At 56.1% G+C, this 22,251-nt stretch overlaps 11 protein-coding genes across 13 annotated transcripts in view; 3 read left to right on the top strand and 8 right to left on the bottom strand.

Moving 5' to 3' along the window:
• The window catches only part of H310_12097 (hypothetical protein), a 7,708-nt gene extending 4,573 nt beyond the window's left edge, over positions 1-3,135 (bottom strand). The window contains exons 1-5 of the mRNA XM_008879046.1: positions 2,641-3,135; positions 2,507-2,572; positions 2,201-2,438; positions 1,658-2,155; positions 1,373-1,542 (exon numbers count right to left, since the gene is read on the bottom strand). Coding sequence (XP_008877268.1) covers positions 1,373-1,542; positions 1,658-2,155; positions 2,201-2,438; positions 2,507-2,572; positions 2,641-3,117 — 1,449 coding nt within the window. The 5' untranslated portion in view covers positions 3,118-3,135. The remainder of the gene's footprint in view (positions 1-1,372; positions 1,543-1,657; positions 2,156-2,200; positions 2,439-2,506; positions 2,573-2,640) is intronic.
• Positions 3,136-3,203: 68 nt separating this feature from the next.
• Positions 3,204-4,557, top strand: H310_12096 (hypothetical protein). Its single transcript, XM_008879045.1, has 3 exons — positions 3,204-3,361; positions 3,406-3,658; positions 3,713-4,557. Exons 1-3 carry the CDS (start codon positions 3,221-3,223, stop codon positions 4,009-4,011), a joined length of 693 nt encoding a protein of 230 aa, XP_008877267.1. The 5' UTR covers positions 3,204-3,220; the 3' UTR covers positions 4,012-4,557.
• Positions 3,740-6,802, bottom strand: H310_12095 (TKL protein kinase). Its single transcript, XM_008879044.1, has 9 exons — positions 6,366-6,802; positions 6,213-6,299; positions 6,041-6,154; positions 5,933-5,995; positions 5,819-5,881; positions 5,692-5,760; positions 5,488-5,642; positions 4,538-5,436; positions 3,740-4,480 (listed from the first exon to the last, which is right to left on the bottom strand). Exons 1-9 carry the CDS (start codon positions 6,791-6,793, stop codon positions 4,259-4,261), a joined length of 2,100 nt encoding a protein of 699 aa, XP_008877266.1. The 5' UTR covers positions 6,794-6,802; the 3' UTR covers positions 3,740-4,258.
• A 952-nt stretch (positions 6,803-7,754) lies between these two features.
• Positions 7,755-10,944, bottom strand: H310_12094 (hypothetical protein; the record flags this gene model as incomplete). Its single annotated transcript, XM_008879043.1, has 9 exons — positions 7,755-8,333; positions 8,384-8,518; positions 8,576-9,788; positions 9,850-9,918; positions 9,973-10,041; positions 10,095-10,157; positions 10,211-10,279; positions 10,333-10,416; positions 10,484-10,944. The coding sequence occupies 9 exons, from the start codon at positions 10,942-10,944 to the stop codon at positions 7,755-7,757; spliced, it is 2,742 nt and encodes a 913-aa protein (XP_008877265.1).
• Positions 10,945-11,233: 289 nt separating this feature from the next.
• On the bottom strand, positions 11,234-12,743 carry H310_12093 (hypothetical protein; the record flags this gene model as incomplete). The annotated part of the gene is made up of 5 exons (XM_008879042.1): positions 12,593-12,743; positions 12,279-12,506; positions 11,826-12,187; positions 11,681-11,756; positions 11,234-11,528 (listed from the first exon to the last, which is right to left on the bottom strand). The coding sequence occupies exons 2-5, from the start codon at positions 12,419-12,421 to the stop codon at positions 11,234-11,236; spliced, it is 876 nt and encodes a 291-aa protein (XP_008877264.1). The 5' UTR covers positions 12,422-12,506; positions 12,593-12,743.
• Positions 12,744-14,136: 1,393 nt separating this feature from the next.
• On the top strand, positions 14,137-14,753 carry H310_12092 (hypothetical protein). Its single transcript, XM_008879041.1, has 2 exons — positions 14,137-14,561; positions 14,618-14,753. The coding sequence occupies exons 1-2, from the start codon at positions 14,154-14,156 to the stop codon at positions 14,630-14,632; spliced, it is 423 nt and encodes a 140-aa protein (XP_008877263.1). The 5' UTR covers positions 14,137-14,153; the 3' UTR covers positions 14,633-14,753.
• On the bottom strand, positions 14,619-15,504 carry H310_12091 (hypothetical protein). Its single transcript, XM_008879040.1, has 3 exons — positions 15,426-15,504; positions 15,302-15,370; positions 14,619-15,251 (listed from the first exon to the last, which is right to left on the bottom strand). Exons 1-3 carry the CDS (start codon positions 15,468-15,470, stop codon positions 14,670-14,672), a joined length of 696 nt encoding a protein of 231 aa, XP_008877262.1. The 5' UTR covers positions 15,471-15,504; the 3' UTR covers positions 14,619-14,669.
• Positions 15,505-15,889: 385 nt separating this feature from the next.
• H310_12090 lies at positions 15,890-19,213 on the bottom strand. 2 transcript variants are annotated; one of them, XM_008879038.1, is made up of 11 exons: positions 18,247-19,213; positions 18,023-18,201; positions 17,844-17,973; positions 17,493-17,798; positions 17,330-17,435; positions 16,968-17,239; positions 16,670-16,922; positions 16,509-16,618; positions 16,314-16,460; positions 16,202-16,260; positions 15,890-16,155 (listed from the first exon to the last, which is right to left on the bottom strand). In XM_008879038.1, exons 1-11 carry the CDS (start codon positions 19,159-19,161, stop codon positions 15,999-16,001), a joined length of 2,634 nt encoding a protein of 877 aa, XP_008877260.1. In that variant the 5' UTR covers positions 19,162-19,213; the 3' UTR covers positions 15,890-15,998. The 2 variants fall into 2 exon arrangements, with proteins under 2 accessions (XP_008877260.1, XP_008877261.1); XM_008879039.1 differs by having other exon boundaries at positions 16,509-16,922.
• A 157-nt stretch (positions 19,214-19,370) lies between these two features.
• H310_12089 lies at positions 19,371-20,274 on the bottom strand. Of its 2 annotated transcripts, XM_008879037.1 has the most exons (4): positions 19,957-20,274; positions 19,773-19,903; positions 19,598-19,719; positions 19,371-19,544 (listed from the first exon to the last, which is right to left on the bottom strand). In XM_008879037.1, the coding sequence occupies exons 1-4, from the start codon at positions 20,258-20,260 to the stop codon at positions 19,409-19,411; spliced, it is 693 nt and encodes a 230-aa protein (XP_008877259.1). In that variant the 5' UTR covers positions 20,261-20,274; the 3' UTR covers positions 19,371-19,408. The 2 variants fall into 2 exon arrangements, with proteins under 2 accessions (XP_008877259.1, XP_008877258.1); XM_008879036.1 differs by having other exon boundaries at positions 19,371-19,719.
• A 144-nt stretch (positions 20,275-20,418) lies between these two features.
• H310_12088 (hypothetical protein) lies at positions 20,419-21,679 on the top strand. Its single transcript, XM_008879035.1, has 3 exons — positions 20,419-20,935; positions 20,980-21,068; positions 21,115-21,679. The coding sequence occupies exons 1-3, from the start codon at positions 20,422-20,424 to the stop codon at positions 21,547-21,549; spliced, it is 1,038 nt and encodes a 345-aa protein (XP_008877257.1). The 5' UTR covers positions 20,419-20,421; the 3' UTR covers positions 21,550-21,679.
• H310_12087 (peptidyl-prolyl cis-trans isomerase 1) lies at positions 21,268-22,189 on the bottom strand. The gene has a single exon (XM_008879034.1). The coding sequence runs from the start codon at positions 22,163-22,165 to the stop codon at positions 21,650-21,652; it is 516 nt and encodes a 171-aa protein (XP_008877256.1). The 5' UTR covers positions 22,166-22,189; the 3' UTR covers positions 21,268-21,649.
• Positions 22,190-22,251: the final 62 nt, after the last annotated feature.

The following is a 22,251-nucleotide window of genomic DNA, read 5'->3' as shown; positions in this document are numbered from 1 at the left end:
AGCCCGGCACTTGGCGGAGGATCTGGGAACACGACCACGTTTGACTTGGGGGCCAAGAAGTCGGAAGGACGGTCGTTTGTCCAGGACTCCAATAGGAGTTCCAGTGGCCCCTGAAGGCGAAACTGCTGAGACATCCAGTTAAGGAAGGCCGGAACCGCGTCGACGTACGCGTCGCGAGCAGACAAGGCGTTCACCTTGGCGTCTTGGAGCTCGTACTCGAGACGGCTCTTCTCTTGCTCCAAGAGACTGAGGTCGTTGGAAATCTTCTGGGCGTCCCGGCGTGCGGCGGCCAACGTTCCCTCGAGCTCGGCGATGCGCGAATGCTTCTCGAGGAGGGAATCTGCGCTGGCGTCTAGTTTGCCCTCGAACTCGGCCGCTCGCTTCTCCGCAACTCGCTTCTCGTCGATGACCTTGTTCTTGGCCTCCTCGAGGGACACGACTACGGCTTCGAGACGATCGTTGGAGTCCCGGAGTTGTCGGACTTGGGCCTTGAGGTCATCCCGTTCTTGTACGACCATGGGGTCCGGGACGGCGACAACGGGCCGACCTTGGAGTTCGTCGTGCTTTGCCTTGAGCTCTCGATACTGGACCTTGAGCGCTTTCAGCTCGTCGAACGGGACCTCCGCGGTGGTCGAAGCTGAGCCACTGTCCCCTGCGGCGCCACCATCAGTCGACGTAGCGGCGCCGGTGGGATTCGACGCGGTGCGTACGCTCCCTGGCCCCGCGGCGGCCTCCGACGCGCTGGTTCTGGCGGCGTTCGTGCTGGTGGCCATTCCGGGATGATTTACCAGTTGGGGTCGGTTCGGCAAAGTTGGGCTGTCCAATGTCCCAACGACGTGCGGCGACAAGGCTCCTATTGGTCCGAACCCGGAGTTTCGGACTTAAAGAGGGGAGATTGTCGCGGTGCGTGTCGGAGTGACGGTCTTTTACTCCTAGTCCGGGATTAGTGTCCTAATCCGGGATCGTGGATGTGTGAGTCTACTGGTACGCGAGAGCGATACCAAGTCCCATCACCTTCATGATGACGACCACACTGTTGTCACGGGCCCTCGTGGGCCCGGATCCTTGAAGATCGACGGTTATAGGGTGCAGTGGTGGTGGGGGTTGTGGCCCCTCAACCAGACGAAGATAGGCGACGATAACATTTAACTTGACTTTACATTTTGCCTGGGAATACAGACTCCTGTTTGTGTTCTCTTTCTCACGCTTGCCCACGCCACACGTACAAAGGTATTTTTCACGGAAATCCCCGTGACAATGGCGACATGGGTGTGATGGCCCTTCACGTTCACCGAGCAATGTGCAAAGCCCAAAATCGACCATCTCGCGCGCACAAATCGCAACACACTCATGGCGACCGGGGCTAGCTCACCTGGTGGTCGGTATGCAAGTAGAACGCCATCGATGATGGCGCCGGTTCGTCTGCTGTCGTTGGCGCATCCATGGCTCGACCGATCTGCGTGTGCCGAACCCATTCGTCTTCGCGCAGCTTGAGCGTGTGCACCACTCTGCCGTGCGTCGTCGTCACGGCATCTGCACCATCTACGAACGCGACCATGAGCCAGCAGTCTCGACATGCATGTACATAATCGGTTGACGCCCCCGACTGCGTCCATTTCCCATTTCGACCATGTCCAAGTTCTGCACGAATGTGTACCGGCGTCCGGCGAGCCGCCATCCGTTTGTGGCCGATGCGGGCGGCGCTGGGCAATCCACACGGCCAGGTTGTACGAGTCTCTCGCGACTTGCACCAGCATGAGCTGGGACGAACAAAACGTCACGTCCAATTGTGTCGTCGTGGTGCCGAGTGCATCCGTGGGCAACGTCATCGCGGTGACGAGCGTCCATTGAAAATCGTTCGAGTAAAATCGAATCGTGCCGCGGTCGCACACTGCCAGGAGCGGCGTCGATGCCGCGGTGGCGCCGTCTGCATCGCGGACAACATGCACCGACGCGGTCGACGCAAACTGTTTGATTCGAACGGGCCGAAACGCAGCGTTTTGGAGAAAGTGGTCGGGAAATGTCTTGACGCCCGTCGGCGTGTGCATATCGAGAAGTACTTTGAAATACCACGTCGACCCGTCGTCTTTGGACGTTGCCACGACCATCGCGGTCGTGGATGGCGTGTGCACGAGCGCGATGCGGTCAATCTTGCCTGGACCAGCGGTTGATCGACATCAACGGACGACGGACGGCGTACCCGAGAGTTCGCACCGGCAGCATTCCGAGTTGCTCTCGACATGGACAATCGAAATCAAGTCCGCGGACGACCCGAGCAGGACGTAGTTTTGCCCGTTGAACGAGCGCCACCATGCCACACACGTCGGCGACGACATGCCCTGGGCAAACTCGAGAACACTCACGTCTTCGTCATCCCCTGCCACGTTCGAATGGTACTTGGCGCCGTTTTGGCCATGTGCCCGAAGGAACGACGTCATCTAGTTGGGAACGATGGAGGATGGTGTGCACCGAAGAATCATGCGGAAAGAGAACGAACGGGGCATACCTTGGTGAACATGGCGCTTGGCACGACACTCATGAGGTCGTCGGACGCGCCGTCACGCAAATGATTCTGCATGGGAGTCCGCGTGAGGAGGTGAGGCAACGGATGCGTTTTGGTCTCGTGCGAAGGGGACCGACCTGGAGAGAGACTTTGCGCTGCCGCATGACCAGAGACGCCACGGGCATGAGAAGGAGAAACGTACGCAGACCCCATGACACAATCACGACGAGCCAGTCGCCTTCGGGGGCGAACTCCAAACAGACAACTTGCTGGGTCGACGCAGCCGACGGCGACGTCACTCCACTGTCTACGGGGAGTTTCAAGAGAGAGGATGACTGATGTTGCTGCTGTATCTGCAGGCGCTCCAGCGCAGCGGTCCATGGCAAGCGCCAGAAACGAGGATGCAGGTCTTCTTCGAGCGACCGGAGAAGGAGCGTCTTGTCAGCGCAGTAGAACGCTTGGAACTGTTTCTTCGCAGTACATCGAGACGCAAAGGACTTGACCACGTTCGTCTCGTCCGAGTTCTCTAGCGGGAGCTCGATCACCTGCAGGAGACGCCTCGTCTGGAACACGCCGTGCTGCTCGACGAGCCTGTCGCCGCCATCGCTCGCCATCGTCGCGTGCAATGCGATAAAACGCACGTTTTACTCCAGAAAAGGCGCCTTTGTGCAACAACGAGATGGCGTAAAACTACTTGAACGCCTTCCCCAAAATATCATGAGCATGTCGTGGGACGCGTTCCGCGCCGCTGCGTCCGCGCTGACGGTGTTCCAGGGCGCCCTGATGGATGTCAACCATCCCTTCGCCGAGGAATGGAACTGGGAGTGGGAGATCGCAGCACCGTCGAATCCCCTGCATGTACAACGTCTTGTCATCCACGACTTGACTCATGTCGGCTGTAGCGAGCCTATCCCGGGTACGGCTACTTGATCTCGCGCAACAACGTCCGGCACGTTGGAGCTGCACCACTCGATGAAGGATCGTGTGGTACGCATGACGGCGAACTCGACGTTGGAGAGCGATTTGTCTCGGATCCTTGTGCCGTCGATCCAACGACAAATTCCGTCGATGGCTGCATGTGCATGTACGAGTTCCATGTTGTGTACAGTCCAACGTACAAGGTGCCGCTGCTCTATCTCCGTGGTCATCTAGTCGGTGCGTGTGTGTCTCTTTTCACACGGCGTCCTCTGACAGCGCGCGCTCCCGTAGATGGGACGCTGCTCAACACGCAGACCGTTCAGCAGCACATGTCGACGCCCGGCGCCAAGTTTATTTCCCAAGATGAACATCCCGTCCTCGGCCTTCCTTTTTACGTCCTGCATCCGTGCGAGACAGCGGCATGCCTCTCGCTTCTCTTGGACCAACGCGTGTCGACGGCCAGCAGCACTCGTCCGCCATTGCCTCCGTTGCAACACTTGTTGGCTTGGCTCACACTTGTCCAGCCATGCACGCGCATCCGAGTCCCGGCGTCGTTCGCCATGGCATACCTTCGTTCTTCGTCGTCCTGATTGCCGTCATGCTGTCCAAGTTCCTCGTCGTTGCAGGCTTGCATTTTCCGCGCAGACCACACCTGCAACGACCAAGAGCAACCCCCCAGCGCCTCCATCATCATCGATGGCGGATGCATTGTCCAGCAGCCGTCGGCGAGAAATGCCGCAGTCGTCAAGACGGTGTGAGTTGAATACGATTTCGTTCTGTTGCTTCGAACACGCACATACACACTGCTATCGGTCGCCCTGTCGTAGTTCCAAGCAACTACAACTCGATCCCGTCCTTCTTGAGTGCCTTCAGTCGCTGCAGCACCATGCCAGAGTTGGGGCGTTTGGTCGAGTTGGACTGCAAGCACGCCTGGACGAGCTTCTGGAACTCTTCGGGCAGGCTCGTCCACTTGGGGCTCTTGGGGTCGTACGGGATCGGCACACCTTTGCCAGCCATCACGCTGTCGACAATCCACACGTCCGTGTGCACCGTGCCGACCTAGAGGGACAGATCGTTGTGAGACAATTCCGTGCTGCCACCACCACGACCCCAGACCTCGCTAATCTCTCGGTCAAATGGCCGCGTCGTGGTTCCGATTTCGGCCAGCACGACCCCCAACGAGTACATGTCGGCGGCCAAAAAGTTGTGCATCTCGTTCTTGATGACTTCCGGCGCGCGCCACGCGAGCTGGTTGTTCCCATACATTTCTTTGCACATCGTACTCGACTTGTACGACGCCATAAAGTTGAAAATGTTGAGCTTGCATTGGAACGTTGACGACACAAGGACATTCGAACTGCGCAGGTGCTCGACCGGGACAGGGATCGGCATGAGCGTGTGGAGGTAGTGGAGCGCCTCGACAACGTCGGTCGCCATCCCGAGCTGGACCTCCCACGTCAGCGGCACTGCTTGGTACACCGAGATGAGACTGCCCTTCTCCATAAACTCGGCGACAGCGTAAATGTCCGTGCCACTCAAACACGTCACACCCATGTACGTGACGAGGTTCGGGTGGCTTAGCCGCGCCATCTCCTTGACGCCCTGGAAGAAGCTGTCGGTGACGTGGTCGCCGGCAAAGCGCGGCGCACGGCGCAGCACAATGCGCGCGTTCAAACTCTCCATGTCGCCCATCCAAATGTCGCCGCCGAGGCACCGGGCGAGCTGCACCTGATCCGCTGGGATCTTGGTCAACGTGGCGTCGTTCGCGCCGGCGGTCTTGAACTTGGACATGGTTTGCGTCGTCGCGTACACTTCGTCGACGCCGTAAAAGTCGTCGTCTGGCGAGTTCGAGTTGAGCACGCCAGGCGACATGTCCGGGTGGTGGCGGCTGCGGCGGTGCACGACGATCGCGATGAGCACGAGGACAGACGCGATGCAGCTCACGATGACGAGCGTCGTGATCGCGCCGGACGACGGACCCGACGCATCCGAGAGGGTCAACGCAGGCGCTTTGGCTAGTCATGCACGTGGATGAGATCGATCTTGACACAAACATGCCACCATACAATTGCGGCAAAACTTATTCATGTACGCAGGCGGGCAATCTTGAAAGACCGAGCTCTTGAGCGTCAGCTTGGTGGTATTGACAAACTCGTTGAATTTGTCGAACTGCGCGGCCGACGTCATGTTGGGGCTGAAAAATTCGTTGTTGGAGAGATCGCTAGCATACACCACGTCAGCGGTGGCGACGGTACGAACGAAGCGCGTACATGGTGGCAAGGTTGTCCATGTCGAGGACTTCGGTCGGGAACGACCACACTTCTATGCTATTGTAGGTCCTGCACACGGACGACGACGTGAGAAGTTGAACAGGGACGTCTCTCGCTGGGAACGTACAGCGTGGATAGCGATGATAGACCCGTCGGCGGCAATCGGGTCATGACACTTCCTTGCACTTGCCTGTCAACGTGCACGTGAGGGCATGGACGATGACATGGTCAGGAGGCGTACAGCGTCATCAACCGCGAGTCCTTGGACAGGTTTAGTTTTGACGTGTACGTATTGCTAAGAGTCCTGCGTCGACACGTAAGGGACAAGACATGGAGAGGAAAAACGTACAGCTCGGACAACGACTTGGGCAGGTATGCGTTTTCTTCCACTTCGATGGAGAAGTAGTCCAGATTCGGGTCGTCCTTTCCTTCGAGTCCTGCCGGTCGGGCGCCGTAAAATCTCCTGCGTACGGATCGGGATGACCTCGAGCAACGAACCAAGAACGACAGGGACAACGTACAAGTTGACGAGACCGTTCATGGAGGCAAACGTCGAGTTGTTCAGGATCCAGTACAAGCCTTCTGTGGCATACGCACGCCGAAAGATCCTGCAATAAGGGCGTGTCGTGAGCACCATGGGGGCAGCCAAGAAGACAGCGCACAGACGGACATACATGGTCGTAACTAGGTTGTCCGGGTCGACGCAAGTGAGTTTCGACATGAATGTCCGCGGCATCTCAAACGTGCACGTCAACGGGTCCGCACACGTCTTGGGCGCGGACGACGCGACCATGTTGATCGTGACCGTGTTTGTGCGGGCGGTACATATCGGGTCGAGGGTCTGACAGGCGAGGCACAATCGTGCCGTCGACACGTTGAGGGAGCATTTGAGCGCGGGGGCGTTTGTGACTTGCGCGGATGCGAATGCAGCGCCTGCAAGCACGATCCATCCTGCTTTGAACATGGGGAAGTACTTCCTTCGCGCACGCGGACCGCCGGTCGAGTCGCTTGGCGGGTTCGACGCTCTCCAGAAGTGGAATTGGGCGGTTCGCCACCCACAGTATACTTGAAATTTGTATAGCGCTTTCTCGCGCTTGATCATCGAGACAAAGTTACTCACGAACTGAATACAATTGAATTGCATGGCCCGTCCCGCTTCTTCACACTTGATCTTTGTATACGTCTGGTCGTATTTTTATCAAATCGCACCGCCATCGCGTCGACCAATTGTAACGAGGGAACACCGAACCAGCCGGCATAGTGAAACCAAGTCACGACAACGTGTCCACACCGTTTGGGTAGTCGAATTTTGTCCGTTATTATAGTTCCTTGGAGCCCGCGCCACGCACGACCCAACAACGCTGCCGCCCATAGCGCCAAGGAGAGCGTGCCGGCTGCATGTCGTCGGGGGAGGGGGTTGGCACGGACGCTGCCATGCCATGCCAACGAATGCTTTGCACAACAGGGTTGCCTTGGAATGGACATATTGAGAAAAAGAGATGTGCAGGTGACCCCGTGTTCCAACGACCGTGCAAGACAGCGCATAGGTGCCGTCGTCATCGAGGCGAGTTACACCCTTGCGAGCAGTGGCGCGACGAAATCTGAAGCATCCCAGATGGTCGTCGCGCACGACGTTGTCAGGTTGGCGCGAGTGCCCCTCCTCTACCACGACGGCGTGCTGTTTCGGGCGACCGGTAGAGTACCGCGGGGAGTTGGAGGATCGGTCTGCCAGCCAACGTACCCGGCATGGCGAGATCTTGGACAGTCCCTCGACATGCCGCTGCGTGCGTGCACACACGCGTGTTTCGCTCGTTTTCATGCGAGCGACAGGACTATGTTAGCGGAATCGACGGTTCGCTTGCATGACTGCCGTTTTCCATTATTTATTACGTGGCACCAGATTGACATGGGAAAAATGGACTAAGTTAGCGGAACTGGAAAAACGCCGTCATCGATGCGAGGATCAGGTCCACCCCACGCGCAATATATATACACTCGGGATGGCGGCGGCGACGCTGCGCGACGGACGCGAAGACGAGAATGGAGGGAGGCATGTGCGTTCGCTAGAGGGTGACTTCGTTGGCGCTCCGAGTCAAAGGGCTGGGGGGGTCGGTGGACATAAACATCACGCTCGATCGAAACGACTCGACGAGGTGTTCGCGGGTCGCATTCAAGCTCGGCGTCGTGTGGAACGATTGAAACACGCCTTCGTCGACGTCGTCGTCGGAATCGTCCGCACTTGTTTCGAGTGGGTCGCTGTCGGTCATGTGGTCTTCCACCATCGTACGAAACACACGAGAGGCGTGTTCGAGATCGTTGCTGGTCATGTTTGTGAAATGACCGACCACGACTTGCAGGGGTGGTCGACCGGACGGATCACGCGCACAACAAGCTCGAATCATGGCGAGGCTTCGGGCGTCCGTCGCGTCGGCGGCTGCACGCCAGTCGAACGGATGCAGGAGCGGGTCGTTGTCATCTGTACGACGCGCCGTGGTCGTCAAGTACATGTCACCGCCAACATGACCCTTGGCATGCACCAGCGGCGCAAAGCACAGGGTTCGCGTGAAGATTTCACCGAGGACAAGCCCGAGGCGGTACACGTTGGCGGCTTCGCGCTCGTGCAACGTGCAGCACTCGATGACCTACGAAGACAACTCGCGTCAGCGTCAACTGCGCGTCCGTTGATTCGTACGCCTCGTGTAGCGATCAACTCTGGAGGTAGCCATTTCATTCTTCCAGCTCCAAGCACGGCCGTCTCGTCCGGCCCGCGGCATGCAGACTGGGTGAACTGGAACACGTTCAACTTGCACTCGAGCGCTGCGTTCACCTACATGAGAAAGATGGCATGGTCGAGCGAGAGCATGTCATCGCGGCACCGACGTACCAGAAACGACTTTGTATGGAGCACCAAATTCACACAACAGAACGGGTTGTACGTCGATTCGAACGACGAATACACAAACGCGACAGCGTCCACAACGTTTTTGGCGAGCACGTGCTTCTGCGTGCCGTCCAAGTTGATGGTGGGTGCATGGACGAGTGCGCCGAGGCCGCGCTTGTCCATGTACTCGACAATCGCGCAGAATTCGCCGTCCGTTTCGTGAAAGTAGACGCCCTTGAACGCAACCAGGCACGGGTGCGGGCGATGCGCGATAAACTTGATCGCGTCGACAAATCCTTGGAGCATGCCGGCGTCGAGAATATCGTGGGATCTGCGGACCACTACCTTGATGTCGTGGAGTTTACTGACCCAGTACAGTTTGGTCCCTGCGAGGCGTTGCGGCGGATAGACAAAGTCCCGTGGCGGCACGCGGAAGCTAGAGTTGGCGGCAGAGTTGCGCCGGCCAATGTCGGTCGCATCCATCACACCATGCGAGAAGTCCAAAGTGTTGTCGAGTGGAGTGAGAGTCATGCCGCGGTGGGACGAATGTGGCGGGTTCAGACTCGAGTTCAAGTGCACCGCCATATCGTTCGGCAACTCGCCAGGTTTGCCCTTGCGACGGTAGAGAAAGATCCCGACGAGTAAGGTCGCCGCCACGACACCGCCAGAGATGGACGCCACAAGCACAATCATGTTGGACGAGTCGGACGAGGATTTTCCCACAGAAAACAACACCGGGCCCTTTGTCGCAACATTGGACAGCTGGGATGACGCGCCCGGGATGGACGTTGTCATGCCTACGATGGGAGTTGCTGGAGCCAGGGACTCTGTTTCTTCAGATGGAGTGTTGGAAGGTGGTTTCGTGGATGCAGCGAGCGGCTCAGGGCTGTGTGGTTGTTTTTGAGCAGAGTGGGGTGTTGTCGAGGGCAGAGGAGTCCGGAGGGGGGATGGTGTTGGCGCAGACGACGTTGCCGTCGCTGGTCGTGGATCTCGGACGCAAAGACAAAGGGAGTTGCTGATGACAAGGGGAAACGAGTCATCGGAGCACTTGCACGGAGCGACTGGCTGGCTCGTTAGCGAGCTGGCGCTTCCACCGGTAGCTTGAACGGTGTCGTGACTGTCTAGGCGTAGTGCTTGCGACATGACAAGGTGTTCAATGCGCTTCACGTCCTTGGACTTGACTTGGACGGGTGGAAATACATTGCCCCGGAGGTCTCTGACCAAAAGTTCACTCCGTCGGGCGAGTTTGTGGAGTAGAACGGGAGGGGGGAGCTTACAGGTGCTTTAGCGTTTGTATCGCCAAAAGGAACGTTGGAAACGCGGTGAAGTTGTTGTTGCGTAGGGAGCTACCTCGATCATCGTCACATGGGTTTTGTGAGGGACTCAGAAAAGGAAATTACATGGTGGAGGCGATGCTATCCGTCCATCCATCTTGTGACAGCTCGAGGCCCGGGTTGTTGTTGAGTGTGCTGGCCAAATACGACATAAGTTCTCTGGGCTGGTAGCAAGGAAGGGGTAGTACATGGAGGTCAAAACATTGGATTCCGGTAGTTCAAAGAAAGCGAGTTCGCACGAGATGCATGTCCTAGCGGCGGAAGCAGTTAGATGTCGTGGAGAAATGGCAACGGCGGCCATTACAGTGATTCCAACGACTTGAACGAGATTGAGTCTTCGCTCAGGTCAGAGATGGCCACGTCGTACAAGTTCCTAGAGACACAGCGTCAACTCCAGTCATGGCGCGTCCAGCTTGGTCAACTCACAACGCCCGGAGACGCGTGAATGAACGAAAATCGTCTTGGAAATCGAACGAGACGCGAGGGGTCGACTTGGGACCACGGATCGACCTGTGCAACACACACCACATAAGCACACGAATATCGCGCAGGAATCGCATGCAAAAGAGAAACGTACAACGTCTCGACGGCGCTTTTCGCATCGCCAGGTTCGACCCACGCCGTCGAGTTGGCGACAAACGCGGTAGTCAAGGTCGCTTCCATTGGAGACGCATGAAGGACGACAGAGATGTCCTGACGCAGGGGGTGGCCAACTTGCGCGCTGTGCTTCCTGCACTGGACGACGACTTCGTCTGTGCCTTTGGCATGTCGTGTCGAAATCTCGAAAGGGTGTGGACAGACATGCAGAGAATTGCTCGTGCCTGGATCGTTGCCATTTCTGCGGTGGTGGGACGTTTCTCGAGCACTGGTGGCGCAGGTCGCAAGCACCAGCAGACCTGCACACCACCACATTGGTGCACTCCTCACCCCGACCATGATGTTGCTGCTCTGTGGTCCCCACGGACACAAGCAGACAAGTACTGCTGGAATGTCGCAGCGTTGTGGTGATATCGACGACGACGCGACGACAACATACATGATATCCTACACGATGTGTTCAGATTTAATAAGAGAGTTGGGGCAATTCCTTGCCACGACGACAGAACGCCCGTTGTACCGCAGTCGAATTCGTCTTCAAATTTGTATGCATTGACTTCGTCAAAATGTGGGTCATCTGGCCCAATCAAAATCGTTCTTGTCGTCGAAAGGCGTCATGGCGAACTCGTGGCACAATTGACGACGGGCATGGCGGAACACACCCTTTGGGACGAAGAAGCATGAGCACGAGGTTGGGAGGAAGGATTCGGGCGTTGACGAAGTTCTCTCGTCACCGAGATGTCGTTTGCGCGTGCAGGGTGTGCAGGAGTTTCTTGTACTTGCGTCGTTCTGCCCGGACCACGTCGGGATGGGTCGGCTCGAAGAAGATGGCGCCAAACGTATTCGCGATGAGGTTCGTCATCGCGGCAACGACCCAGCTTACAAGGGCAGCTCTCGTGTACACGACTTCATTGCCTCCACATGGCATCGCCGAGGTCGCGCCGTCAGGGGCATGCGACGACGACAGCTGTAGCATATTCCACACTTCCATGTCCTTGGCAACTCCCATCGTGATCATGATTATGCTACACGACAACAAGTCGACCCGATGCACCGTCAGCTTCAAGGGAATTACACGCGCATGAAGTGCATTGTTGCAAGCGTAGAGTCCGGTGGTCGAGCAGAATCGTCGCGACGTAGAATTCGGCATTGCGACTGCCTCATCGCAGGAACATACCACATATTTTCGAGCATCGCGCAGTGGGAGATAAACTCGAGGATGTCAAACCACGCCCCAATACCCTTGGATCGTTCTGCACGCTTGTGTCAGCGCCAAGTCCAAGTGTTCAAGGGATTTGTCGACATGGCATCATATCCCATACCTGGAACGGGGCGCTGGTGGTGATAGCTCAGCGCGACCATGTTGAGTCGTTGGTGCAGGACATTTGTGGCGAGGGCGGCGAGGAGGGCAAACGGAAACACGATGGTGAAGCACGCGAGGTTGGAGTACTGCGAGATGCTGTCGTCGTATTCGGCAAACAGATCCCATGGCGGCCGGGCGAGTTCTTCGAGGACATCCTCGTCCACTTGTTCAAAATGGGGCAGCACCGTGCGGGTGCGATTTCGGATGGCGTGTGCCAGCGATCGCAGCCGCTGATGGACTTGACTTCCCAACCGCGTCAGCAATATCGGGAGCCAATACTTGGCTCCAAGCTTGGCGAATTGGGTCGTGAGAAACGTGTTCCTGGTATTGCACACTCGTGAACGCGGCCGTGCATGTCGATTCGGCATGACAGAGGGTTCCTCAAACAAGGGATAGAGTCGCAAAGACGTACCGCATGAGGTCGGCAAAGCGCTTCGGATCCACTTCGACGCCGTCGTCAACGGTCCAGATCGCCGAAAATGGCTCAAACGGTATGTAGATGAACCCGACGCAAACGTAGTAGACACACACGCTGAGAAAGTAGAACGAGTACATCTTGTATACCACGGACCGCTCAAATTCCCACTCAAACTTGTACTTCGGCGAGCCGCTTGGCGAACGGGACGTACAGCGCACACATCTACGCGAAACATGCTCCGTTAACGAGGTCAAGATCGTCGCCAAAACGACCACGGAACGATTTCCGGGGCGGGCATCGTGGCATACCCCTTCGTCAAACACGACGCCAAACAGGATATCGGGAACGGCGCCAACGATGAATTTGAAGAAGCCAGCGTCACGCATCCAGTGCTTGCCGGTGGGGAGTATACCACAACCAAATATCAGACACAAACCCAAGCGCGGCGCCGACGAGGACGACGACGCACAACCGACACGGAGAACGTCAGGATGGTCTTTGGCAAGCGGTGCGTGGACGAGAAGTGCAGGTCAAAGATGGGGCTTGACCCAACAAAACTGAGTTGAACGGCTTCCCCGTAGAACGTATCGCGCTCACGATCATGCTTGGAAATGTCGTCGAGTTTCGATGCACGAGGAAATGTTCTTGCCGCTTCCAACGCCAGAGCACCTTGGAAGACAGGTGCATGAACTCGCACGACAGAACAGCATGAGCAGTACCATTTTGGACCAGACGGTGACGGCGAGGGAACACAGCATGTGCAAGACAGCGCTGGAAGTCGAGTCCGAGCCCACCACGGCAACGAGTCCGGCGAACATGACATAGATGCATGACAGCAGGATCAAGTGCAAGTTCCAGTGCATATATCGTGTCAAGGTCCGCAGGGGTGAAGAATCCGAGGCGCGTGATCGCGTACTGCACACGAGGAACTGGACGTTCTTCTCCTCGTCATGCAACGGAACGACCGATATGACCCTCCATTTCGCTGGGTGAAATACATGTCGTCGCGCAATCCTTGCAGCGTCAACCGGCATTTCTCGGTGGAAGTCATGGGGGCCCTTCCAGGTACACAGCGTGAGGACTGCGAAGGATCGAAGGTGGAATACCATATGAGCCTGCTCCTGTAATTCACGAACTTTGGAGCAGATCCGAGGACACCGTTTTTCAACCAAACTTGGACGTTCGCACGATGTCCAAGCTTTTCTAGGTACATCAACTTTGCACGCACCTATCAAGCGGCATGGTGATTTGACAGGGAATGGGCATGGAAGGGTCCACCACGACGACAACAATCTTGGCTCGCGCAAGAATCGAGTGTTCGTAAAATGTGTCGGGGAGATGACAGCTTGAGCACCTGCCGTGTTCACGCATGATATGGCGACTTCCCAACGTGCTCTATGCGCTGCCAACTTGACCTTGATGACCCGGACGAGTGTTTTAGATGCCGTCAGAACGGTCTTTGGAACAACTTGCATCAACACAGCGCTCACTCGATCTTTCAGGGCATGTGTCCCTGATGGAGACGGTATTGCTTGAAGTCCAGCAGATCCGTCAAGGGTTTCGCGGCGAGACGTGGCGCTTCGGGATGAGTCGTCTGCCCGTTTCCTCGACCCAGTACGACTTCATCTCTCTCTCATCGACGACACCCGACTGGAGATCATGCGACGGATAAAAGCAATGCGACCGATGTATCCCCTTCGCTTCGTCGGGTTCACCTTCACATGAATGGGTCCGCGGGTCGGTACCGACGGCACATGCATGCCTCGTTTGATGGCGCGCGACGTTTGGCCCACGAATTCAAAATCCTCGAAGTTGATTGGCTGTTAAAGAGATTTTCGCGCATTTTCACATTTGCCACACTGACGACATATGACCAAGAGCGGGGAAAAGCTGTGCGCGACGCGGTGTCCGCTTCCACCTGCGACGGAGGAGCGCGTCCATCTGCTTCCGTGCCGTGTAAAGCATGATGGTAAAGCCCGAATCTCGTCGTACTTTGTCGTGGATAAGACGACCAACACGGCGCGGTTCCGAGGCGTCCAGCTGCAAGGAAACCCCGTCGATTTGCATTCATTGGGATACACTGGCCTCCTGATGGTCGACGATGGTCTTCGCGACGAAAGCATGAGAAATGCATTTGATGACTCGGACGACACAGCTCCGACTATCTGGGAATTGGATGGGCATTTCGCCACGATTGTCGATTGGCAGACAAAAGATAACGTGTCCCATCCGCCGCTCAACTCCCGCTTGGAATCATGGGCGAAATACGCTTCCGCCGTACGTTCTACTACATGTCATGCATGCTTGCAATGTGCTTACCATGATTGCTGTAGATCCACGACGAATGATGCATCACCAATGCATGTAGAGATTTACAGTTCGTTATCACCGGTGATACGTTTGCTGTTTCATCTCCTGAATTGCCTTGTACCGTCCTGCATAATACCCTGACTGGTACCACGACAAGAGCAGTTTTGACAAATCGTCGTCACCATCGATCGCAGGAAGGGACACGCCTGGGCCAACGCCGACACTGAAAGCATGGCCCTGGGGAACATGGCGAACCCGAGGGTGTTGGAAGGCACTGGATGGCGGTTGCAACGGTGGAATGTAACTTCCGTGCCCGTGTGTCATGGCATGAGCGTATGCCCGGGCATACGCATCAGCGTAAGTAGTTGAAGTTGCATGAGATGATTGAGGCGGTGTTTGGGTGAAGGGTGATGGTGCTTGGTACGGGGAGTGACCTCCGTCCAAGTGAGCATGCGCGTATCCGAAATGAAGTTGTGGTGGGATAGCTTCATGCGGGTAAGCCATACTTGGCGACGGCGGAGGTTGGTAAGCTGCAGCTTGTTGAGGGATGTGAGGAGTACTTGGTCGGTACTCGTTGGTCGTGGGGGAAGGCGTCGCAGGATTTGCGTGTACTGGGGTGTACTGCTGCTGCACCGAAACTTTCGCTGGTGCAGCCTTCTACGAGTATGCACGATTTCAAACTGTGCGATCCACCGTCGAACACGTACCTTTTTGGTCTTGGCGGGTGGTGCACTCGCGGCTTCTGCTTTCTGCTTATTCAATGCAGCGTCAAATGCCTGCACAGGTGAGGTCAGTCTTGCGCACGACCTCACATGAAGCGGCGCCCGATACCTTGAGGATCGCCAAGTCGTCCCATTGTTCCTCGTCGTGCGTCATCCAGCGGTCGAGCTCCGTTCGGTGAAGAATTTTCTGCACTGGTGGAGAAATGCACCAATCAAAAGATTTCACTTGTATTTTTTCGTCACCTTTCCATTATGCCGAAATAATGTACTTATCCCACAATAATTGCGACAAATGACTTCCTCCTCGTCGAATAATAATACAGTCACTTCAAGATATTTTACTCCGCATAAATTTCACAAGGTGTACCAATTCAGCGGCGTCGGGATCACGACAACGTGCACGCGCGGCGCTTTTGAGCAAGCAGGCGCTCAAGAATCGGTTCCGGTGAATGGATGACTTGTCCATCCACAACTACCCTTGCACAAAGCAGCGATGTGTTCGAGCGATTCGTCGCATTTGTCGTCACTGGGGACGACAACCCGGCCGACCGACGCAAAACATCCCACGCGCTCTAGCGATTCGAATCGACCAGGTCGGGATCCACCCACGCCGTGTTCCTGCACGTATGGGTGCGTCGTGGCAAGTCAAAACGCGCATCATGTTTCGATCGAATCCAACTAGCTACGCCGACGGGACGTGTTCGGCGACCAAGTAGAGCCGACACAGCTCGCGAAAGTAGCTTCGGAGGATGCGCTGCTCCATCTCTTTCTTGCTTTGGATCGGGTTGGACGCGTTCAGTTCGGGGCACTGAATCAATTGGGTCAAGATCTCGACATGGCTACAATCGTGATATCCATGGGCACATGCAGGTTTCGTCGACGTACCTCGGGTTCTTGTGCTTGGTGTTGGCATGCAAGTGCACCAGCGTCTCCAAATACGACAGCTAGACAACACCGTCGTGAACGATCCTTGCTTGACCAACGCCATCGCATGTACCTCCCAAATGTACTGAAAGAACGCCGCGTCGTGCTGCGCGGGCGACAGGTGCAAGATGCGCAGACCGTACGCCACTTCATCGGGTGGAAAGATCTGGTACAACACGGCCGCAGCGACATGGGCACCGAGCTTGACGAGGCAGTACGACTAATCGCGCACGTTTTCAGCGACAACGCGGACCGGATGCCAACGTACCAACCGAACGAGGGACCCGTGGTCGATCACGTCGGTAAACTGCGCATCTTCAAAGAAATTGGTCGCCAACGACGCTGCGACCAAGTAACTTCGCACGGCCGCTGTAAAGTCTGCCCATACAACTCGTGTGTCAAGCACGTGGTGGCCTCGTTGGGGCGTACCGGGAGCAGACGAGAGTTTTTGAAGCACGATCGGATTGACCGCGACGTCGGCACGGGCGCAGTGCCACCTCGGATCTCGTGGACATCGCGTCACGAGGGCTTGGAGGCACACCAAGTGCACTTGGACAATTTCCGACTGCGTCGCTTTCACCGACTGCACGGCGTCGACGCCCGTCGGATTGTCTGGCGCGAACGCCATCAAGATGGCCAGGTCGCCGTACGGCGTCAAGTCGTACGAAACCCGATACTCGCACTACGGAGGTCTCTGCAACCAACGGTGGCATGCCAGGCGACGTACCAAGTTGAGTGCGTAGGCGCGCTGAAGGAGACCGGCCGTAAGCGACACGATCGTGTCCAGCACTGGAACAGGCACCCACTCGACCAAACATTCTCGGGGAGCTGCAGCATCCGCCACTTCCTTCACCACATCGTCCAGCAGCCCGACCACGATTTTGACAGGGAATCCGTTGGCCAACGAGGACGGCGACGCCGTCAAGACGAGCCGACTCGTCGTGTGCATGAGGGCGCCGCAGACGCTCGAGATGGTCAACAAACGGCTCGTTTTGTCGGCTGGGACAGCACATAAGTCAGCGAGATCGATGTGTGCAGCGGTGTTGTGGAGGCTGGGCGAGCGATTCATGCAAACGAGGTGCAAAGTACCTGGGGTGTCCGTCAGGTGAGCTTTCCACGACACTTGGCTCAGTTCGGCCCATTGGGATTGATGGAGCATCCTGGATGCCATCGCCAAGATCATGGCGTCGCATTCCTACCAATCTCGTCATGGAATCATGCACGTGGAGGACGTTGAATGCGAGGAGGGTACCGTGGGGGTGTCCATGAAGGGCGGGTGGTCTTGGTACAGGCGCTGCTGACGGCGAGTTGCGTCAGCCACCACGACTGGCGGGCGCAACGGAATGCCCTTGAAAATCTCTCGTTGGAAAGCTTCGACTTGGTGATTTCGCTCTGGGTCGGCGGCGGTGATGTTCTCCACGTGGCCATGAAGGTACTTGACGTCATCGGCGTTGATGAGGATGCGGCGCAAGGCACAGATCCCAACCGTCATGATCGAATTGAATCGACTGGAACGGGGCTCCGTGGTGGCGGGAATCAACAGCAGCGGCACAAGCACCTACATCCATCGTAAAGCGACCACACGCGCATGCGTTGAGCGCACATGTTGGTATAGAGCGTTGAGGATGCGCAGCTTTCGGACCGCCGCAGCGACGGCGGTCCATTCCATTGCTGGGTTGTCGCTGGGCTGGGATATAAATTGCTTGAAATTGAACTCGAGTTGACTTCGGCATCTGCCGACGCACACACTGAGCCATGGCAAAGGTAGCGACCTCGACTTGCCTCGTGGAGAGCACCGCCGTGGACGGTGTGCCATCAAGTCGCTGGAGGTTGTCCTTCTCGAGCGCTTGGATCAAGTTGGGCCAGTCGCTTTGGGCCCACCAGTGCGCCACAGACTCTTCCAGCGACGACTCTGCTTTGCCGACCACAGATTCGCACGCATGAAGGTACCCCACCAGCATCTACAGCGACGTCACTGTTCCAGGAATTGCAAGGTTGAAATCTACCTTGTCGCCGAGCGGTGCTTGGTTGTCTTGGACTTTCACGAGGGTTTGAAAGCATGCCAGTGCCATGTCGTATTGCTTCTGGTGAAAGTGAAAGATGCCCAAGTCCATGCGAAGGGCGTGGCGTAGCGAGACTGTCGAAGGAGATGGATTTGTCGATGGCGTTGTCGCCAACGACATTTGGATATCTTCCAGAAGCTGCGCCACTGGCACGAGACCAGAGATGGAAGCAAGTTGTTCGACCTCGTCGGGTGGCGGCTTCAAGTTGTCGCTCAAGGGCAGCTTGTTCGACACAGTCAATGCATTCATGAGCATCTTCTTGATCGCAATACGGAGTTGCCACCGATTATGCAGCAGGATCGCATCGTCCATGTGAATATGCGCCACATCGTGGAGATTCAACCCACCTTTCTTGGGATCGCTGGCATACTTGACGAGGCCGTCCAGTAGACCCTTCTGGAGGTTCGTCGGCACCGTAGCTTCAATATCTTCCAGAGTAAACTGGAGCTGGAGGACTACTAGTGCCGCAAGGCATTGCAATGTGTGGTCCCGAGCTTTCGTTGGTTCGTCGGCCCCACTAGGCTTCGCCTTGCGCAGGAGTTCCGTGAGCACGTCGTGCGCCGTGGGAGTCAACGTCGGGTTTGCTTTCAACGCTTGCGTGTGGGCAAGAAGCTTGGCTGGAAGGAATAGAAAGTCGTACCAGTCGTTCTCGGCGTACGCGGGTTGCACCTCGATTGCCGGTTGTTGGAACACTGAGCGATACGTTCGGTCGGCGGCAGGAACTGGGCGAGCGGGGCTGTTGGGAGAAGGTGGAGGCTGGCGGGCGGTGCTTCCACCCAGTCCAAACACTAGTCCTCGCTTGTCGATGATGTCTTGGACATCGTCATCTGACGGTCGCGGCGTCCCTGGGCACTCCATGATGGTGCTGGCCTCTGTGATCAACAGTTCAACACACGGACGTCTATACGGGATATACTTCAAAATTTAAATGAACAATTGTTTATCTTTGACGAAATGAACAATTGTTTATCTTTGACGACTAACACGGACCGTCGCACCAATCGAGAGCGATCCACGAAAATAATTCTAAAACTTCATTTAAGGCATTCAACTGTCAAAGCCTCACCTTAATACATGAAAAATGATTCATTTACATCCAATTCAATCAAGGCGACATTGGGGTGTCGACATTTACGTCACGCATCATGATGGAGATGCGACGGGTGCGCTCAACAGGTTGGTTCTGGAAGACTTGAATGCCTGGAAGAATCTCATGCGTGTACCGGTAGCGTACACCGCCCCTAGGAATGAAAGCCACGCGTCGTGGCATACACTTGTCTATATGGGAGTGTACCGCATGCAGTAGAAGGATCGGCGTGGCAAGAACAGGTCGAGCCGCGAGTCGCCATGCTCCTCTTGAAAGCGCATGACAGCGGGAGAGAGTAAGTTGAGACCAGCTACGACTTGGCCGGAAAACTGTCGCCGAGTGAGCACAGGTGTTCGATTGCTGGCCAACAGTTTAACCTTACCTTGATCGAGTCGACATGAGGTTTGATGTAGCCTTCAGCTGCCAAGTCAATGACGTGGACAGCAGGAAAGTACTCCAGGTCTTGAGGCAAGATTGGCAATTTACGCACGCGCGCAAGAATGTCGGCAGCCTCTGTCGGTCCCATGCAAGCATTTTGGTTACTCAACGCGGACGTATTGCAATACCTTGGCTCCATTTGATCGTCTCCATCTCCTTGAAGTTGATGATCACTTGGTCCCAGTGATTTACCTCGTATCGTCTTCGCCGTAATAGTGCGGCAGCTTCGTCTGCCAGTACTCGCTCCTCATGCTCGGATAAGACATCTTCCATCACTTGGAGATCGTTCCCACACAATGCTTCATCGTGGCACATGGATCGATCGACTAAGTGCGAGTCTTGCCACGAATATGAAGTCGAGAACGCTCTAGCGACGCATGTCTTGATAGCATGGGTGACGCCTCGGCGCCGCATCATCCGCAGCGGCACCATGGACGACCCGGGAAATTGCGGTGTGCACTTCTGTTGCACCGATATGAATCCAAGGTTTTGATTGGCTCATGCAGAGTTCATAAAATAAATCTTCAAGGGAGCATTCTTTTAGTGTATGCGGCTGTACGAAATCCATTTAATTGTCCCTTGAGCGCCATGAAATGCTTGGTTTTCGCATCATGTCAAGTGTCGACGCGGTCATCTACCGCGTGGGCTTGATCCTTCCACTGAAGAAGACTCGGAATGGACGCATGCATGATCTCCTTACAAGCCAAGACAATGGTGTCCACTTCATTCACATCGACCTCAGCACCGTCCCATCTGCCCAAAGCCTCGTCGACACGTATGGACCCCTCGACGCGATCCTGCACAAATTGGCGCACGACATGGTCTTCGAGCCTCTGGGAGATGCTGCGGCCATCAAGAACATGCAGATCATCCGTGACTTTGTCGCTCTCAGCCCCAACGTTCCCTTCATCGATCCGTTGGAAAGCGTGCGGGTGCTCACGGACCGCGTGGCAGTGTGCAAAATGCTCACCTCAGTTCCTGGGTCCCTCTTCCACCTTCCGCGCTACGTTGTCCTCGACTCGACGGCGTCAAAAGACAAAGTGCTGTCCCAAATCCGAAGCGGCATATTTCCATTGCCAGTATTGGCGAAGTCACTGGAGGCCTGTGGTATGTGCCCTCCTCGTCTATCAAGTGCTCATGAGTGAGGTTAGGCACGGATGCGTCGCATGTGATGAAAGTCATCTCGCGCCTGGAAGACATTGAGGCGATCGATGTATCCATGGCCCCCATAATGCTCCAGGTGTGCAATCCACCCACGCACCGCGACGAATCCACCCATTCTGTAGGAATACGTGAACCACGGCGGACGCCTCTTCAAAGGCTACGTGCTGGGCGACGACATCCTAGTGTCAGAGCGAACTTCATTACCAGACTTGAGTGGTTCGATGACGGCAGTCGAGTTCAACACACAGTCGCCGTTTCCCACAACGGCAGACTTCCATGGACCTCTATCGTCCAGCTCAAGTGGGACGGCTGCACCATTGAACGATCCGGCGACACTGTGGACGGAGGCGCTCGACAAGAGCGTTCAAGCCATCGGCCGAGCGATCCAGGCGACAACCAACTTGTCGTTGTTTGGTTTCGATGTGATCATGGCGTCCAACACGAACGAGCTGATGGTCGTCGATGTCAACTATTTTCCATCGTTCAAGGAGATGCTCAACTTTGGCTCCGTCCTGCGCGCCCATGTGCGAAAAGTTGTCAAAAGTCGGGAGAAGTAAAATGTACCCTTTGGGATGGCTCTTCACTCTCGTGCATGAAAGAGTCGTCGGGTTCAACGACGAGGGTGGGGTATGTAGAGGTGTTTTTGCATTAAGCCGTTTACAATTGGCCGCAGTTGGCAATCACGACAGGCTTCTTGGTTTGGCCAGACTGCGAGCCGAACGATTCGATCTTAGACACAACATCCATACCTTGGGTGACACGGCCGAACACGACGTGCTTGCCGTCCAACCAGGGGGTGGCGACGGTGCAGATGAAGAATTGCGAGCCGTTCGTGTTGGGGCCGGCGTTCGCCATCGACAAAACACCAGGGACGTCGTGGATGCCGCTGAAGTTTTCGTCAGCAAACTTGTCGCCGTAAATCGATTCACCGCCCGTGCCGTTGCCGCGAGTGAAATCACCGCCTTGGCACATAAAGTTGGGGATGACTCGGTGGAACGACGAGCCCTTGAAATGCAAAGGCTTGCCCGAGCGGCCGACACCCTTTTCACCGGTGCACAACGCACGGAAGTTTTCGGCCGTGAGGGGGACCTTGTCGGCGTACAATTCCATCACGATGCGGCCGACAGCTTCGCCGCCAATGGTCATGTCGAAGAAAACGGACGGGTTGGGCATGTTGCGTTGTCGATGGGAAATTCCAAAATGAATCTTTCCCCGCCACACACTGATGGAGAAAATCCCCTTCCCCTGCATTTTTATTC

The sequence above is a fragment of the Aphanomyces invadans genome (genome assembly GCF_000520115.1).
Source record: "Aphanomyces invadans strain NJM9701 unplaced genomic scaffold supercont1.36, whole genome shotgun sequence".
Taxonomy (NCBI): domain Eukaryota; phylum Oomycota; class Saprolegniomycetes; order Saprolegniales; family Verrucalvaceae; genus Aphanomyces; species Aphanomyces invadans.
Note: the sequence above shows the minus strand (reverse complement) of the source record. Positions and strands in the feature narration are given on the sequence as shown.

Bases quoted from the DNA above. Each gene is read 5' to 3' on its own strand.
- H310_12096 (XM_008879045.1), top strand. From the start codon at position 3,221: ATGAGCATGTCGTGGGACGCGTTCCGCGCCGCTGCGTCCGCGCTGACG. The intron at 3,362-3,405 runs GTACAACGTCTT...TGTCGGCTGTAG, and splicing joins CACCGTCGAATCCCCTGCAT to CGAGCCTATCCCGGGTACGG. The intron at 3,659-3,712 runs GTGCGTGTGTGT...GCGCTCCCGTAG, and splicing joins TCTCCGTGGTCATCTAGTCG to ATGGGACGCTGCTCAACACG.
- H310_12095 (XM_008879044.1), bottom strand. From the start codon at position 6,793: ATGATCAAGCGCGAGAAAGCGCTATACAAATTTCAAGTATACTGTGGG. The intron at 6,300-6,365 runs GTATGTCCGTCT...CCCTTATTGCAG, and splicing joins GACAACCTAGTTACGACCAT to GATCTTTCGGCGTGCGTATG. The intron at 6,155-6,212 runs GTACGTTGTCCC...ATCCGTACGCAG, and splicing joins ATGAACGGTCTCGTCAACTT to GAGATTTTACGGCGCCCGAC.
- H310_12092 (XM_008879041.1), top strand. From the start codon at position 14,154: ATGACCAAGAGCGGGGAAAAGCTGTGCGCGACGCGGTGTCCGCTTCCA.
- H310_12091 (XM_008879040.1), bottom strand. From the start codon at position 15,470: ATGACGCACGACGAGGAACAATGGGACGACTTGGCGATCCTCAAG. The intron at 15,371-15,425 runs GTATCGGGCGCC...TCACCTGTGCAG, and splicing joins ACGACTTGGCGATCCTCAAG to GCATTTGACGCTGCATTGAA. The intron at 15,252-15,301 runs GTACGTGTTCGA...GCATACTCGTAG, and splicing joins CACCCGCCAAGACCAAAAAG to AAGGCTGCACCAGCGAAAGT.
- H310_12090 (XM_008879039.1), bottom strand. From the start codon at position 19,161: ATGGAGTGCCCAGGGACGCCGCGACCGTCAGATGACGATGTCCAAGAC. The intron at 17,436-17,492 runs GTACCCTCCTCG...CGAGATTGGTAG, and splicing joins CCTTCATGGACACCCCCACG to GAATGCGACGCCATGATCTT. The intron at 16,156-16,201 runs GTACGTCGACGA...TCACGATTGTAG, and splicing joins ACCAAGCACAAGAACCCGAG to CCATGTCGAGATCTTGACCC.
- H310_12089 (XM_008879037.1), bottom strand. From the start codon at position 20,260: ATGGTGCCGCTGCGGATGATGCGGCGCCGAGGCGTCACCCATGCTATC. The intron at 19,720-19,772 runs GTAAGGTTAAAC...ACTCGGCGACAG, and splicing joins CTCATGTCGACTCGATCAAG to TTTTCCGGCCAAGTCGTAGC. The intron at 19,545-19,597 runs GTACACTCCCAT...TTTCATTCCTAG, and splicing joins CGATCCTTCTACTGCATGCG to GGGCGGTGTACGCTACCGGT.
- H310_12088 (XM_008879035.1), top strand. From the start codon at position 20,422: ATGCTTGGTTTTCGCATCATGTCAAGTGTCGACGCGGTCATCTACCGC. The intron at 20,936-20,979 runs GTATGTGCCCTC...GAGTGAGGTTAG, and splicing joins GAAGTCACTGGAGGCCTGTG to GCACGGATGCGTCGCATGTG. The intron at 21,069-21,114 runs GTGTGCAATCCA...CCCATTCTGTAG, and splicing joins TGGCCCCCATAATGCTCCAG to GAATACGTGAACCACGGCGG.
- H310_12087 (XM_008879034.1), bottom strand. From the start codon at position 22,165: ATGCCCAACCCGTCCGTTTTCTTCGACATGACCATTGGCGGCGAAGCT.